Source organism: Thalassophryne amazonica, chromosome 9 (genome assembly GCF_902500255.1).
Source record: "Thalassophryne amazonica chromosome 9, fThaAma1.1, whole genome shotgun sequence".
In the NCBI taxonomy this organism is placed as follows: domain Eukaryota; kingdom Metazoa; phylum Chordata; class Actinopteri; order Batrachoidiformes; family Batrachoididae; genus Thalassophryne; species Thalassophryne amazonica.
Genome location: NC_047111.1, coordinates 88,384,323 through 88,398,367, shown reverse-complemented (window position 1 = coordinate 88,398,367; position 14,045 = coordinate 88,384,323). Strand labels below are relative to the sequence as shown.

At 45.9% G+C, this 14,045-nt stretch overlaps 1 protein-coding gene across 2 annotated transcripts in view; it reads left to right on the top strand.

Annotated features, from left to right (window-relative positions):
• Positions 1-1,335: 1,335 nt before the first annotated feature.
• Positions 1,336-14,045, top strand: part of LOC117517613 (gap junction delta-2 protein-like) — a 52,548-nt gene continuing 39,838 nt past the window's right edge. Inside the window, exons 1-2 of one of the 2 annotated variants that reach the window (XM_034178703.1) lie at positions 1,336-1,663; positions 3,228-3,284. In XM_034178703.1, coding sequence (XP_034034594.1) covers positions 1,593-1,663; positions 3,228-3,284 — 128 coding nt within the window. In that variant the 5' untranslated portion in view covers positions 1,336-1,592. The remainder of the gene's footprint in view (positions 1,664-3,227; positions 3,285-14,045) is intronic. The other variant, XM_034178704.1, reaches the window with a different exon arrangement.

Sequence of the window (14,045 nt, the reverse complement as noted above, 5' to 3'; positions counted from 1 at the left end):
ACAAAGGACATGAGGAGAGGAAGTGGAGAAAAAGGACGGATCACAGGAAAAGAGGTGTGTCATCAGTGATACAGTAAGATGGAGAAAGGAAGAGGTGGATGGAGGACAGAGTGGAGCAGTAAACCCATTCCTGTGGTGTGGGATGAGAAAAGAGCAACAGAACCCATCTGAAAAGTACAGGGAAACCCACCAAGCTTCCAGGATGAAACAAAGGACTGCAGTTAGCTCATCAGTGTGCATAACGTCAGGCAGAAACAGCCACGGCGATACAGTGCAGTACAGCGGGAGGCATTCCTGCAAACAAGTAGCAATCCAAGCAGATTTGCCAAAGCAGGGAGGAAGGAGAGAGAGAACAGATCTATGAGGGAGGAGTGGGGTGGGGGAGGCATGCTCACAGAGTGTGACAGAGAACGAGAGAGGAGACAGAGGAGCAGAAAGAGAAAGCAGAGATGGGGACCGGTCGCTAAGGTATAGCTGGAAAGACGGTGCTCTGCACACAAGAACGAGCAAAGGGTGAAGACGGAGGAGGAAGTGGAAGCTGAAAGGGAGGAAGCAGAGGAGAGGGATGCAGGATGATGGAGCCCAGAAATAGACTTCCCAGGACAGATTTCCATCCCCGGTTTCTGCGGCAAACGTGACTCTGGCCATTGGACTGTGCTGATATTAAGCCAGGGCGACACCACGGGACGACAGGTCTGCAGCGCTGCCTTGGTTCATCCTCCCTGGATGCAGCAAAGCAGCTAATTTATTACTGAGGGGCTGGGAGGCAGCGTGCGCATGTGTGTGTGTGTGTGTGTGTGTGTGTAGGTTTTTAAATCCTTGCAATGCACTGAGCTGCAGGAGACACCATTCCTGTAGTCATCAAATGACATTCAGCAGGCAGGAGCTGTGTGCGCTGGTGTGGATCAGTCGTCCTCAGCGGGATGCGGGAGCGCGGCATCAGGAGCTGTCATCGAGAACAACGTGTGAGCGAGTGTGTTTGTGGAGCCGCGCGTTGAGCGAAGGAGGATCATGACACGATGTGCATTTAGGTTAGAGTAGCAAGGGTGCAGCAAAGGTAAAGAGATCCTACACGATGCAAGGACGAGGACAGGACAGCGCCGATGGCAAGGGGTGCAGTTGAAGTAGAACGGCGACTCTGGGTGGTACGGTGGAGTACAGGCAAGGTAGGAAGGTGGAAAAAAAAGACAAACAGGGACAAGATGAGAGGAGAGAGGGTGAGTATGGCTGTCATACAGTAAGCTGTAGCATATGCTGTAGTGCAGAGCGGAGTGGCGCTGCAGGGAGAGGACCAGCATCACTGCACAGGAGAGGGGGTGAAGGGCAGAGACCGAGGGAGGGGGGAGAATCAGCTCAGCACCTCTCCTCCATCAGGAACAAGGAAACACGGTGGGGCAGGCCCGGGAGAAGACACAGAGTCACAAAGATGAGCAGCCAGGTGCACGAGTAGAGGTCAGGGAGGGAGTTGGTGTGGGACGTGGGTGCATCCCTACCGGATGACAGGTCCAAAGTAGCTCAGGTCAAGTCCTGTCCTGTGAGGACGAAAAGAAGAGCCCTGTTTCTCCCAATAGGTCGTCCAGTTTGCCATCACCATGGGAGAGTGGACCATCCTGGAGAGGCTGCTGGAGGCAGCTGTCCAGCAGCATTCCACCATGATCGGACGGTAAGACACTTTGCTCTTGTTTGAATCTGTGTTTACGTAAGTTCTGGGTGCTTGGATGTCCAGAGAGACCCCCTGAGGAGGTTGATCACAGTGATGTCCTCTGTCCTGTGGCCCGTCAGCGTCCGTTCTCATTCATTTGTGGAGATGAAAAAATGGTCAAAAGCAGGTGGTTTTATGGACAGGATGCAGCACTGATGCTCCCATGGACCAATAGGACAGAAAGACATGAGGGCAAAGCACAGGTGCAGAAAATGAAAAGCTAGTGGAAGGTAGAAGTAAATCTGGAGGAGAACTGAACCCTGGGTCAACTTGAGAGAGAGGGGGAAAAAAGCACAGTTCCCTCAGCTTGTGCTTCTTGTTCGCAAGCTCCTATTTGCTTTTTGGTGACACTAATTCTTATTTTTCACATGCGGATCTTGAGGAGTGGTAGCGGGTTAAACACATGATCTTTTAGTTGGATACGCTTGTGGAGACGCGGCATCACGTGAAAATGTGCGAGACATCATCTGTGTGAATAATGAAAGGCAAAAGCAGGTTTTTCCAGACACAATCTGAATGTCACATAAGGACACACATTTGGAAGCGTGAAGCGTCACATTTGGTGAAAAACAGGTGACATAGATTTTTGTGATTTTTTTTTTTTAAATTACATTTTTGAAAAGCAAAGCCTTGGAATTTGACTGCAGTTCTGTGCTCATTAACCCGGCCACAGGCAGTCCGCAAGGGCATGGCCCAGCCTTGTCTCTACTCCAGTGGCTTTCTGTGTGTGTGCATGTGTGTGTGTGTGTGTGTGTGTGTGCGTGTGCGTGTAAGTTTCAGTGAAAAGTGGCCCATGTTCACCGACTGCACATTCAGTTCTTCACAAGCAAGGAAATTTGGAGAAAATTTCTAAGACATGATGGGAGCCAAACTGTTCCGAAAATTTTACATTTCTCTCTATAAGCATCTGAAACCAAGCAGAGTGGAGACTTTCCGTTCCGTCCATTAGCTGCACTGAGTCATTTCAGTGAGCGATTTCTGGTTGGTTAAAATTGTGGCAACAGATTAAAATCATTCTGTTTATAGGGTCTTTATTAACATTACGATTCACTTATTGTTAAGGGAGCAGCTCCCTATACTACTATGCTAAGATAGCAAAGTGCAACAAAAATAATCATCCCTCTTTGTAGGTCTGTGTAGCCTGCAGTCATTTTCAGTTCCATGTTTCGGCTGCCTGACATGAAAAATCCAAAATAATGTCTCCCCATTTTAACCTTGGGCAGCTACGTCTAGCCCAGTAGCTAAGCTATGCTAACTGAGTATGACGGGATCTGCTCTGTTTTCAGAAGGCCCACTGCTTTAGGGTTGTGTTTTTCTACTGAAACCCAAGTGATTTTGTAACTACCAGGCCTAACTAACAGGCCTTGTGAAAATAAGGGTGTCACCAACACAACCTGCCCTGTGTGAAATCGAGCTGGAGAAGAAAGCTGAACATTTAGCTAGCTAAAAGGAAGACTTTTTGTCTCATGACTTAGAAGAACAAGAAGGCTAAAATGCCAGTGAATATTGGAATTACGTTCAACAGGTGGCCAGACAAAGGAGACCAAAGGGATGTCCGTGTTGCTCTGTTTCTGCTGGATATGTAAGTAGGCAACTGTTTGTTAACATATTAGCCATAACACCATGTTAAGGTAAATGCTAAATGTTGTCAGGTTGTTTTAGAGTCTTTCTGCCCGCTAGTGGTCAAGAATTTCCAGACCTGGCCGCCTAATCTTTAATAACCTGACAGTACAGGGCACAAAGGGCACAATACTGAAAATTAATGTTTGAAATGATTTAATAATTGTTAGCCACAAGTTTCCAGAGGCACAAAAGCAACTCTCAATTTGTCTGCTACCTCTTTCAAATGTCACATCTCTCATGGAGTAATGGCCTCCCCTTTATCCTTAAATTGAGGTATTTGTTGATCATGCACTTCACTGGTTGAACATAAAAAGGTTCTCTGAATACTATAAATAGATCCCCTCTGAATTAATTAGCTACCACATGTGACAGTGCTCAGTACAGCATATTGCTCTGTAAATGATCCCTATGTGTTTTGACTTCTCTCAGACTGTTTGTCCTACATGGCACTATACCATACCCCAGGGTATTAGCAGTAACATTAGATGCTTCCCATTAAGGTTCACTCCATCTTTTCAGCTTGCCTAGGCTATGCAGGCCAAGAGGTATTTCATGTATGCAGCGTATTGTGGGAGCATTGTAGGCTGTAGGTCCCTGAATTATGTTAAACCACAAAGTGGGGTGTGATTTCTGTTTACTAGCTTGTCTGCAGTACATCACATTTTTATAAAGATAATTTTTCTAGTATGGTGGACAGAGAGGCCTCGCCTTATGGTAGGTTGTAGCACGCTATTATTAAGTGGTGCACTGCATCTGGGCTATTACTCAAACGTTCTTCATTCCAAGATGTCTTAGCAATGACAGGAAAACCAATTCAAAGACATGATCCTTAATCCTAAGCATGTCTGCATGGTCAGGAAATCAAGTATACATAACATTTAAATAACTAGAATGATGTTTTTGGACGTACTGGCAAGTTGGAGACTTGATCACCATTGGCACAGTCTTGTGCTCTTCAGGTGCCTCCTAGATTGATAAAGAGCACCTCCACACTAAATTGTGTATGGAGGAAAACAAATGTTGCACTGACCTCTATGGGTTGAAAGGTTCAATTCTGTAACATTACTGACCACACCCAATGGCAGAGTTGGATGTGGTCAGGTGTGATCTGTTGCACTTGTGAACACAACCAACTGTGATGTAGCTTTGCACTATTGTGCATTGTGAAGTACTGCACTTCACAGAGTGTGTCCAGAGCATGCAATGGTTAACTAGCATCACAAGTAGGATGATCAGTGTGTGTGTTGTTACTCTTGGGAGGGAGATCAAATTGAAAGGCGTTTCTAGCCTTGGGACACACCCATACTGCTGATATACTTCAATGTGCACGATGTGCTGGCTTTAAAGCCTTGGCATTATGATCCCTAGAGCTGTAGAAAATCAAAAGAAACAGATCAGCCTGAGGTGAGAGCTTCGCTGTTTTGTTTGTTTGTTTTCTGCAGTCCAATTAAACCTTCAGAGTTTAATAATTGTATGTGGAGGGGGGCACAGTTCAGTTAATCAGCTAACAGCTAATTCGCATAGCTAACTTTTTGGTTAGCTGATTGGCTTTTCGGTTAACTTTGAAAACTGTTAGTGAACCATTTAGCTTTCACTAAGTTTATTTCTCCTAGCTTTAAATTCAATACACACACACACACACACACACACACACACATATATATATATATATATATATATATATAGTTTAACAGTCAAAAATGTTTGTTAACCCTAAAATCATATGTTTGTTTCTGTCGGAGTTTATACACTAATACAATGTGAAAATTATGTATCACACGAGGGTATCAAGAATCACCTAAAGATTATTGAAATTATTTTCCATGTGTCTTTTTATTTATTAATATTTTATTATTTTTTCTGTACTGTGAATAAACTGTGTGTTGAATGTAAACTACTGTTTATTTTTATTTGTTCATTTAAATAGTTATATCATTATTCTGCTCTTGGCCTGCTGAACATTTTAGGGAGCCATGTTTGCGCTACATCATATTAAAATTTCAGCTCTTTACGCCAGTTTTTTTTTTTTTATATAGATTTAGAGCCAAAAACGAAAAGTTATTGATTAGTGGTAGCTTCAGCTAAATGTTTTTGCAGTTTATCGGTTTAGTGTTACCACCGTTAACCTTTCAGTTAGTAGATTAGCAGTTATCAAAGCTAACTTTTAGGTTAGCTGTACCCACCACCACCTGTACATTTCTCTTTTCTGTTTGATGGAGTCATGTACCTAGACTGAATGTTGGGACTTCATTGGCAGAGTGAGCTTGCATCTGTGATTATTGAAGACTTGACATTTTTTTCCAAATGCAACTACAGCTGTTTCAAAGCAATAACAAAATGCTAACATAAACAGCTGTCCATTGCCCAACAATAAAATCAACATGCAGCAAAAATAGCATTGAATGATTGCGCTCTGAGCTAGTTAGGAAAAAGTCTTGTAATGTGACTCTTGTTTTGGGTGTCCAATCTGATCCCCCCCCTTAAAGAGTTTGCATGTCTGTGCTTGCGGTTTAAATGATGCAGGATCTCAGTACAGTGCCATGATGTCATCCCGTAGTGTAAAATCTCTTCCCCTGCATCAGAACTTTGGAATATGGTTGCATGTCAGTGTTTGAGCCCTGTTCCTCCCTCTTACTACATGAGGATACAGATCCATCATAAAGATGCTGTTAGTGGTCTTGTATGTCCAGACTGTCTAACTCAGCTACAATTAAGATGCCTCTTAATTGTAGGTTTTAAGCTAACCTGTGCTCTGACATAGGGTGAACATTTAGCCTAGGCATACCTAAAAATAACAATAATACAAAAGGAGCAATGACATGCCCTGGCATAGGTTAGCTTAATTGTGGTGTTTGAAAGAGGCAGACACACTGAGAGTTGCATTTGTCCCGCTGACTAACTATAGGTAGTTTGCACATTATGATTCATTCAAGTTTAATTTTCTGTCATCTGAATTCCTTGTACAGTGCCTCATTTCTACCCAGCAAATGTACAGTATGTGCATGGACAACCAATGAGTGAAATCATGATTACACTGTCAAATAAATCACTTGGAAGGCTGCGTTTACTTAAGGGCCGTGCTCAAATTATATTCACATTAAATTCTCTTTCATAAAAACATTGAGGATTCAGCATTGCAAAGTAGAGAACTGTGTCTGCTGTAGACAGACTAGGGCAGCCTGCTAACAGGTAATGACACCACGAGGAATATAATTGGCTTCCAGGAATAAAAACGTTTAACAGACTTTGCAGTTCATGAAGGTTATTTGTGGAATTTATCATGACATAGGACTGATATAACTGGATCAAAGTCAAGCTTATTCTGGGCACATGGTCCCAAAATTTTGAGTATTGTTTTTTGTCGTCACAGTGGATTTGGTACAGATTTGCATTGGAATTTGGCACACATTTTACACTGGATGCGCTTCCTGACGCAACTCCAGTTCTACACAGAGAAACACAAAAGTCATGGTGTTCCCAAGAGGTCTCCCAGCCAAGTACTAGTCAGGACCTCCTCTGCTTTACCTCTGAGATCTGATGAATCAGGTGTGCACAAAGCACAATGGAAAACCTGGAGTAAAGCTAAATGCAACTAAATTATATTGCTACAAATATACAATTAAGTGTAGTGATTGTGAAAGCAGTATGGAATTACAGAGTAGTGACATCATTACCTCTGCCAACGAAGTTGGAGGAGGTTACGTTAATGCCCCTGGTTGGTTGGTTGTGAACCGCCTGGAGCTGACAATTTTTCATATATTGATAGGCAAGAATTTATTCAATTTTCAAGGTCAAAGGGGAAAGTCAGCAAAAATCTTGGAAAATTGGAAAAAAAATCCCTATTTTAATGTTGAGCCAATTTTAAAAAATTCATAACTGTCAAAAAGCTTAAATTTCATTCATATTTGAGAGCCTTATCTAGGATGGTATCCTTTATTGCCTGACAAGGTTTGATCTGGATCTGATCCAGATTGCAGATTTTGTGGCCATTTAAATTTAACACTGAAAACCACATTTAATGTATATTTTACATTATATCTTAATCAAAGATGCCCCAATCACTGTCATATTTGAAAGTGAGGCTCAGACTGGCACTCACTATCGCTTGACAAATTTTGATGTAGATCTGCTCCAGATTGTGGATTTTGTGGACATTTGAATTTAATATTGAAAAGCCCATTTGGTGTACATCTTGCATTATATCTCAAACAAAAGGCCTCAATCTGTTATGTGTCGGACGCAGCTCGGAGAACCGACCAGCGTTTGAAAGACCCAGTATGAAATAAGCAGAGCACGGTACAAAGGCTAACTGAATTTAATACATAACAGTGATACATAAAGAACAAAGTGCGGTCTGGCGTGGTGCGCTCCCAGCAGCGCTAACGGTCCAGAGCCAGAAGCTGTTCGGACCCAAGGACCCCGCCGACACCCCCCAGGTGGCCGCAACAAACCGAGTCTGTGAAAGAAGGAACCATTATGTGAGTCCACACTCTACACACAGAGAGAACACTTAAAGGTGTACAAACAGCAAACACTTCCTGGCTTGATTACTAATCAACTTCCCAACCTGCAGGCATGGAACATCCAGTTCACAAAACTCCACTGCAGGGGAAGTCGATACATGACTAACATACAGCTCAATATAAAAAGGTGTGAGGGACACCACATTTACTGACTGTATAAATGTTAGTCACAAAATCTAACGTACCTCAGGAAGTGTGCTGACGAGCGTGAGACCTCACCCCCTCCTCTTTCACAGACCGTGCATCAAACCTGGACGTTCTCTGCATCCACTGATGATGAGATGGCTCCCGAGACGACGATCTCACCCGTCTGGTCACAAGGTCGAGTCTCTGGCAAATACACACTGCATACTCCAGTCTTAAATGCCACCATGTTCCAATCCATATAGATGCACCTCAGCTGTGAGTTCTGACGAGCCGCAGGTGATCAGGGTGAGGTCCTGATAACCTCAGCAACACAGCCACTCAGTCCCACATGCAAGCCACCTGGAAGGAGAAACAAAGGACAGAAACAAAAAGGCAGCCAGGCCCCCCCCAGCCATATAACACAATCGCTCTCATTTGTGACAATGAGGTGCAAACTGGCACTCTCAGTGAATAGATTAAGTTTGATCGACATCTGATCCGTATTGCGGATTTAGCGAACATTTGATTCTTTTTCACATTGAAAAGCTCATTTGATCTATATTTTGCATTATACTTTATCTTATGAAAAGCTACTTCTAACAGAAGTTTAAAATTTTTTTCTAAGGTAAAAATTTGTGGGATTGGAAACTAGTGTTGGTGGAGGTTTGCACTACAAGCGTGGTGCTCTAGTTTCAACATGTTTTTACTTTTTTGTTACCTGAATAGTTTGTTTTTGTTGTTGTATTGATGATGCTTAATTCTATTTATGTAAAATCTGCATAAAGCGTACACTGTGATGATGACAAGCTTTCTTTGCTGGCTTGTAACCTGGTTCTTGATTACATTACCGAATGAAATATTTCCACATTAATCACACAAATTTGTCCCCAGTAGTTCAAGTGCCCCCACAGTTTGGGAACCACTGACCTATCTAATGTGATCATATGCAAAGACTGTTTTTTGTTTTCTTTTTAAGAAACTGGTCAGATTACATACGTCATTATTGTCTTCTTCTTTTCTTTTCATCCATTTGCTATTCTTGAATGTCAAACTAGCATCTGAGTTAGTTGTGGGCTCTACATACTATATATATATATATAAAACAACTTTACTTACTGTAATGACAGTCTTTCTAGTTTTGCCAAACTAGAGTCCCAATTTCCCCAAACTTAAGTTTTTATACTTCAATATTTTTATTGAAAACATTTATCATCAAGTGTATATTTTCAAATTTTTAGTTGTATCTTTGAGACAAAGATTTGTGCCAAATATTGTGACAATGGATGATGTGCAAAACAGTTATTAGTCACTTTATAAGTAAACCAATTCAGGATCTGCACCTCTAAATCTGAGGCCATGGTTCTCAGCAGGAAAACAATGGAGTGCCTACTACAGGTAGGGAATATGGTCTTACCCCAAGTGAAGGAGTTCAAGTACCTCAGGGTCTTGTTCATGAGTGAGAGGACAATGGAGCGTGAGATTGGCCAGAGAATTGGTGCAGCAAGGTCGGTGTTGCATTCACTCTACCGCACTGTTGTGATGAAAAGGGAGCCGAGTCAAAAGGCAAAGCTATTGATCTGCTGGTCAGTCTTCGTTCCTACTCTCACCTATGGTCATGAGGGTTGGGTCATGACCGAAAGAACTAGATTGTGGGTACAAGCGGTCGAAATGGGCTTCCTGAGGAGGGTGGCTGGTGTCTCCCTAAGGTGAGAAGCTCAGTCATCCGTCTGGAGCTCGGAGTAGAGCCGCTGCTCCTTCACATTGAAAGAAGCCAGCTGAGGTGGTTCGGGCATCTGGTAAGGATGCCTCCTGGGCACCTCCCTAGGGAGGTGTTCCAGGCACGTCCATCTGGGAGGAGACCCTGGGGAAGACCCAGGACTAGGTGGAGAAATTATATCTCCACACTGGCCTGGGAACACCTCGGGATCCCCCAGTCAGATGTAGTCAACGTGGCACAGGAAAGAGAAACTTGGGGTCCCCTGCTAAAACTGTTGCCCTCGCAACCTGATCCCGGAAAGGCAGTTGTAGATGCATGAGCGAGTGAAGTAAACCAATTATTATGAATTCACAATTATTTGTTTCCTTTGTTCAGCTCCATCCCAACATTTAATCATTACTGTTACACATTCACCCCTGACATCGGGGTGAATGTGAGGCATAATTGTAAAGTGCTTTGAGTGTCTGATGCAGATGGAAAAGCGCTATAAAATGCAGTCCATTTATTACTGTTAACATGCACGCTCATCCTTTTCACCAAGGCTTTTGAAAACTGAATACGAGGTCTGTCCAAAAAGTATCGTACCTTTTTATTTTTTGCAAAAACCATATGGATTTGAATCACGTGTGATTGCATCAGACAAGCTTGAACCTTCGTGCGCATGCATGAGTTTTTTCACGCCTGTCGATTGCATCATTCGCTTGTGAGCAGGCTTTGTGTGAGCAGTGGTCCACCCCTCTCGTCGAATTTTTATTGCGAATAAATGTGAACGATTTGGAGCTTTGCTGCATCAAATTTTTCCAGAAACTGCGAGAGACCTCCAGGTGGACACCATTCGGAAAATTTAGATGGCTTTCAGCGACGATTTTATGGGGATTACACAGATTAAGGAGTGCTCCAGCTGGTTTAAAGACCGCCCACAGCGTCTGAGAGCGCAGCGCACTCCGAGCACCGATCAACAAGCTCAAACCCCACTCAAACAACCAGATCATTTCCAACGTGAAGGCTTTGCTGATCCGGGACGTCGTCTAACTTTCACAAAACAGTCAGAAGGCATGGACATCAGCACTTTTTCGGCACATTCTACTGTTACAGGAGTTTTTTTCATGGAAAGAGAAGCGGAGGATTGCGCCACCATGCCGCTCATGGCGCGGGACAAAACCACCTCTGTGTTGGTCTAACAGGACGGCGTTCAGATGGCTTAGACGGCTTCTCTTTGTTGTGTGGGCCGCCAGAAGAGGAGGTACTGCTGGCCCACCACCAGAGGGCGCCCTGTCTGGAGTGCGGGCTCCAGGTACCAGAGGGCGCAGCCGCCTCACAGGAGCAGCCAGGGTGACAGCTGTCACGCATCACCTGCAACAGCTGTTACAATCACCTGATCAGCAGGGGTACATCAGCAGGACTACGTCTCCACCTCTTTGCCGAGATATCGTTCTACCTGGAAGGTAACGTTCTCAGCTGACCGTGAGATCTTTTCAGTAACCTTTTGTGACTTTTGTGCATTATATAGCAGACTCTTTCCAACAAGAGGTGGAGGTAGTTTTCCTGCCGTGTGGATTGCTGGGTGTAAACGTGCCCACATTTAATTTTTTTTTTTGTTCTTCGCCAGCAGTACCAGGTCCGACACGCGGAGGCAGTGGCCACCTGGGAGTTCTGGACTTGGCGGCTCCAGTATTCCCGGGGTCTGGTGGCGGAGGAAATCGTGTGGTTCCGGTTCTGCTTTGGACAGACGTCTTCTATCTTCGAGCCTGCCCACACGACACCTTCTGTGATTTGACTTGTTGTCTATTGTTGTAATCTGTTGTGTTTGTTGTGCCCATTCACAACAGTAAAGTGTTGTTATTTGACTTCCTCCATTGTCCGTTCATTTGCGCCCCCTGTTGTGGGTCCGTGTACCTACACTTTCCCAACAGGATATCTCGGCCAATGTCATGGACCCCGAGGGGCGTCGACCGGCCGTTGAACGGCCAATGGAAGAGCAGGGCGCACAGGCGTCTGCAGGAGGAATGATCGGTGAGTTGCAGCGAATCCTCACCGCTTTTACGGCTCGGCTGGATCTGATGACCGAGCAGAACGTCCTCCTTAACCGCAGGGTGGAGGCTCTCGCCGCGCAGGTGGAAGCGCGCCCTCAGGGTGCTGCTGCGGCTCCCCCTCCTGTCGATCCTGTGCGCAATAGTGACGTTCCACAGGTCGTTCAACGACCCCTCCCACCTTCCCCTGAAGCATACATAAGCCCTCCAGAACCGTACGGGGGTTGTGTGGAGACATGCGCGGACTTTCTTATGCAGTGTTCGCTCGTCTTCGCACAACGTCCCGTCATGTACGCGACTGATGCTAGTAAGATAGCTTATGTGATTAATCTGCTTCGCGGCAAGGCACGCGCTTGGGCTACAGCGCTCTGGGAGCAAAATTCACGGCTCCTTCTGACATATGATGGGTTTGTGAGGGAGTTCAGAACAGTGTTCGATCACCCAAATAGAGGAGAGACCGCTTCAGCTGTGCTGCTGTCAATGAGACAGGGGCGCCGGAGCGCAGCTGCTTATGCAGTCGACTTCCGCATCGCGGCTGCGAGGTCCGGCTGGAATAGCACTGCCCTCCGTGCCGCCTTCGTAAACGGACTATCGTTGGTACTGAAGGAGCACCTGGTGGCTAAGGACGAACCGCGGGATTTGGACGGGGTTATTGATCTCGTTATACGATTACACAATCGGTTAGAGGAACGCCGTCGGGAGCGAGGCGAAGGACGTGACCGGATACGCGTTGCCCCTCTCCCTTCCGGGTTCGAAAAGGGGCCGCCCTCCCCATGCTCCACAGCCGCAGCGCTTTGTGGGGCAACAGCTCCCCCTGTTGACGTTGTTAGGGAAACGCACAGGGCCAAAATGGGGAGGCTGATCCGTGGAGAGTGTTTTCTCTGCAGCTCAACAGAGCACACACAGAGAGACTGCCCCAAACGGCCAAGACGTCAACACTCACCCTTAGAGACTGGGCTAAGGGGGGGTCAAGACATTCAAGTGAGACATACACAAATTGCCACACGACTCCCAGTCACAATCCTGAGCGGGGATTTAACCCTTCAAGCCCGAGCACTGGTGGACACGGGGTCAGAAGGGAATCTGCTAGACAGCAGATGGGCAAAGGAGGTAGGGCTCCCTCTGGTGGCGCTTCCTTCGCCATTGCAGGTGCGGGCACTAGATGGCACCCTCCTCCCTTTACTCACACACAAGACACAACCAGTAACTCTGGTGGTGTCTGGAAACCACCGGGAGGAGATTGAGTTTTTTGTAACTCCTTCTACCTCCCGCGTGATTTTGGGCATCCCATGGATGTTAAAGCACAATCCCCGGATCGATTGGCCGTCTGGGGTGGTGGTTCAGTGGAGCGAAACCTGCCATCGGGTGTGTTTAGGATCCTCGGTTCCTTCCGGTTCCCAGGCTAAGGAGGAGGTCAAAGTCCCTCCCAATCTGACGGCAGTGCCGGTTGAGTACCACGATCTTGCTGACGTCTTCAGCAAGGATCTTGCACTCACCCTTCCCCCGCACCGTCCGTACGATTGTGCCATTGATTTGGTTCCAGGCACTGAGTTCCCGTCCAGCAGGCTGTACAACCTCTCACGACCTGAGTGCGAATCAATGGAGACCTACATCCGGGACTCATTAGCTGCCGGGCTGATCCGGAACTCCACCTCCCTGATGGGGGCAGGTTTCTTTTTTGTGGGCAAGAAAGATGGCGGACTTCGTCCATGTATTGATTACAGGGGGCTGAATGAGATTACGGTTCGCAACCGATACCCGTTGCCATTATTAGATTCCGTGTTCACCCCCCTGCATGGAGCCAAAATCTTTACTAAGCTGGATCTTAGAAATGCGTATCACCTGGTTCGGATCCGGAAGGGAGACGAATGGAAGACGGCATTCAACACCCCATTAGGTCACTTTGAGTACCTGGTCATGCCGTTCGGCCTCACAAACGCCCCCGCGACGTTCCAAGCATTAGTTAATGATGTCTTGCGGGATTTCCTGCACCGATTCGTCTTCGTATATCTAGACGATATACTCATCTTTTCTCCGGATCCTGAGACTCATGTCCGGGATGTACGTCAGGTCCTGCAGCGGTTGTTGGAGAACCGGTTGTTTGTGAAGGGCGAGAAGTGTGAGTTTCACCGCACATCTTTGTCCTTCCTGGGGTTTATCATCTCCCCCAACTCCGTCGCTCCTGATCCGGCCAAGGTTGCGGCGGTGAGAGACTGGCCCCAACCCACTAGCCGTAGGAAGCTGCAACAGTTCCTCGGCTTTGCAAATTTCTACAGGAGGTTCATTAAGGGCTACAGTCAGGTAGTTAGCCCCCTGACAGCCCT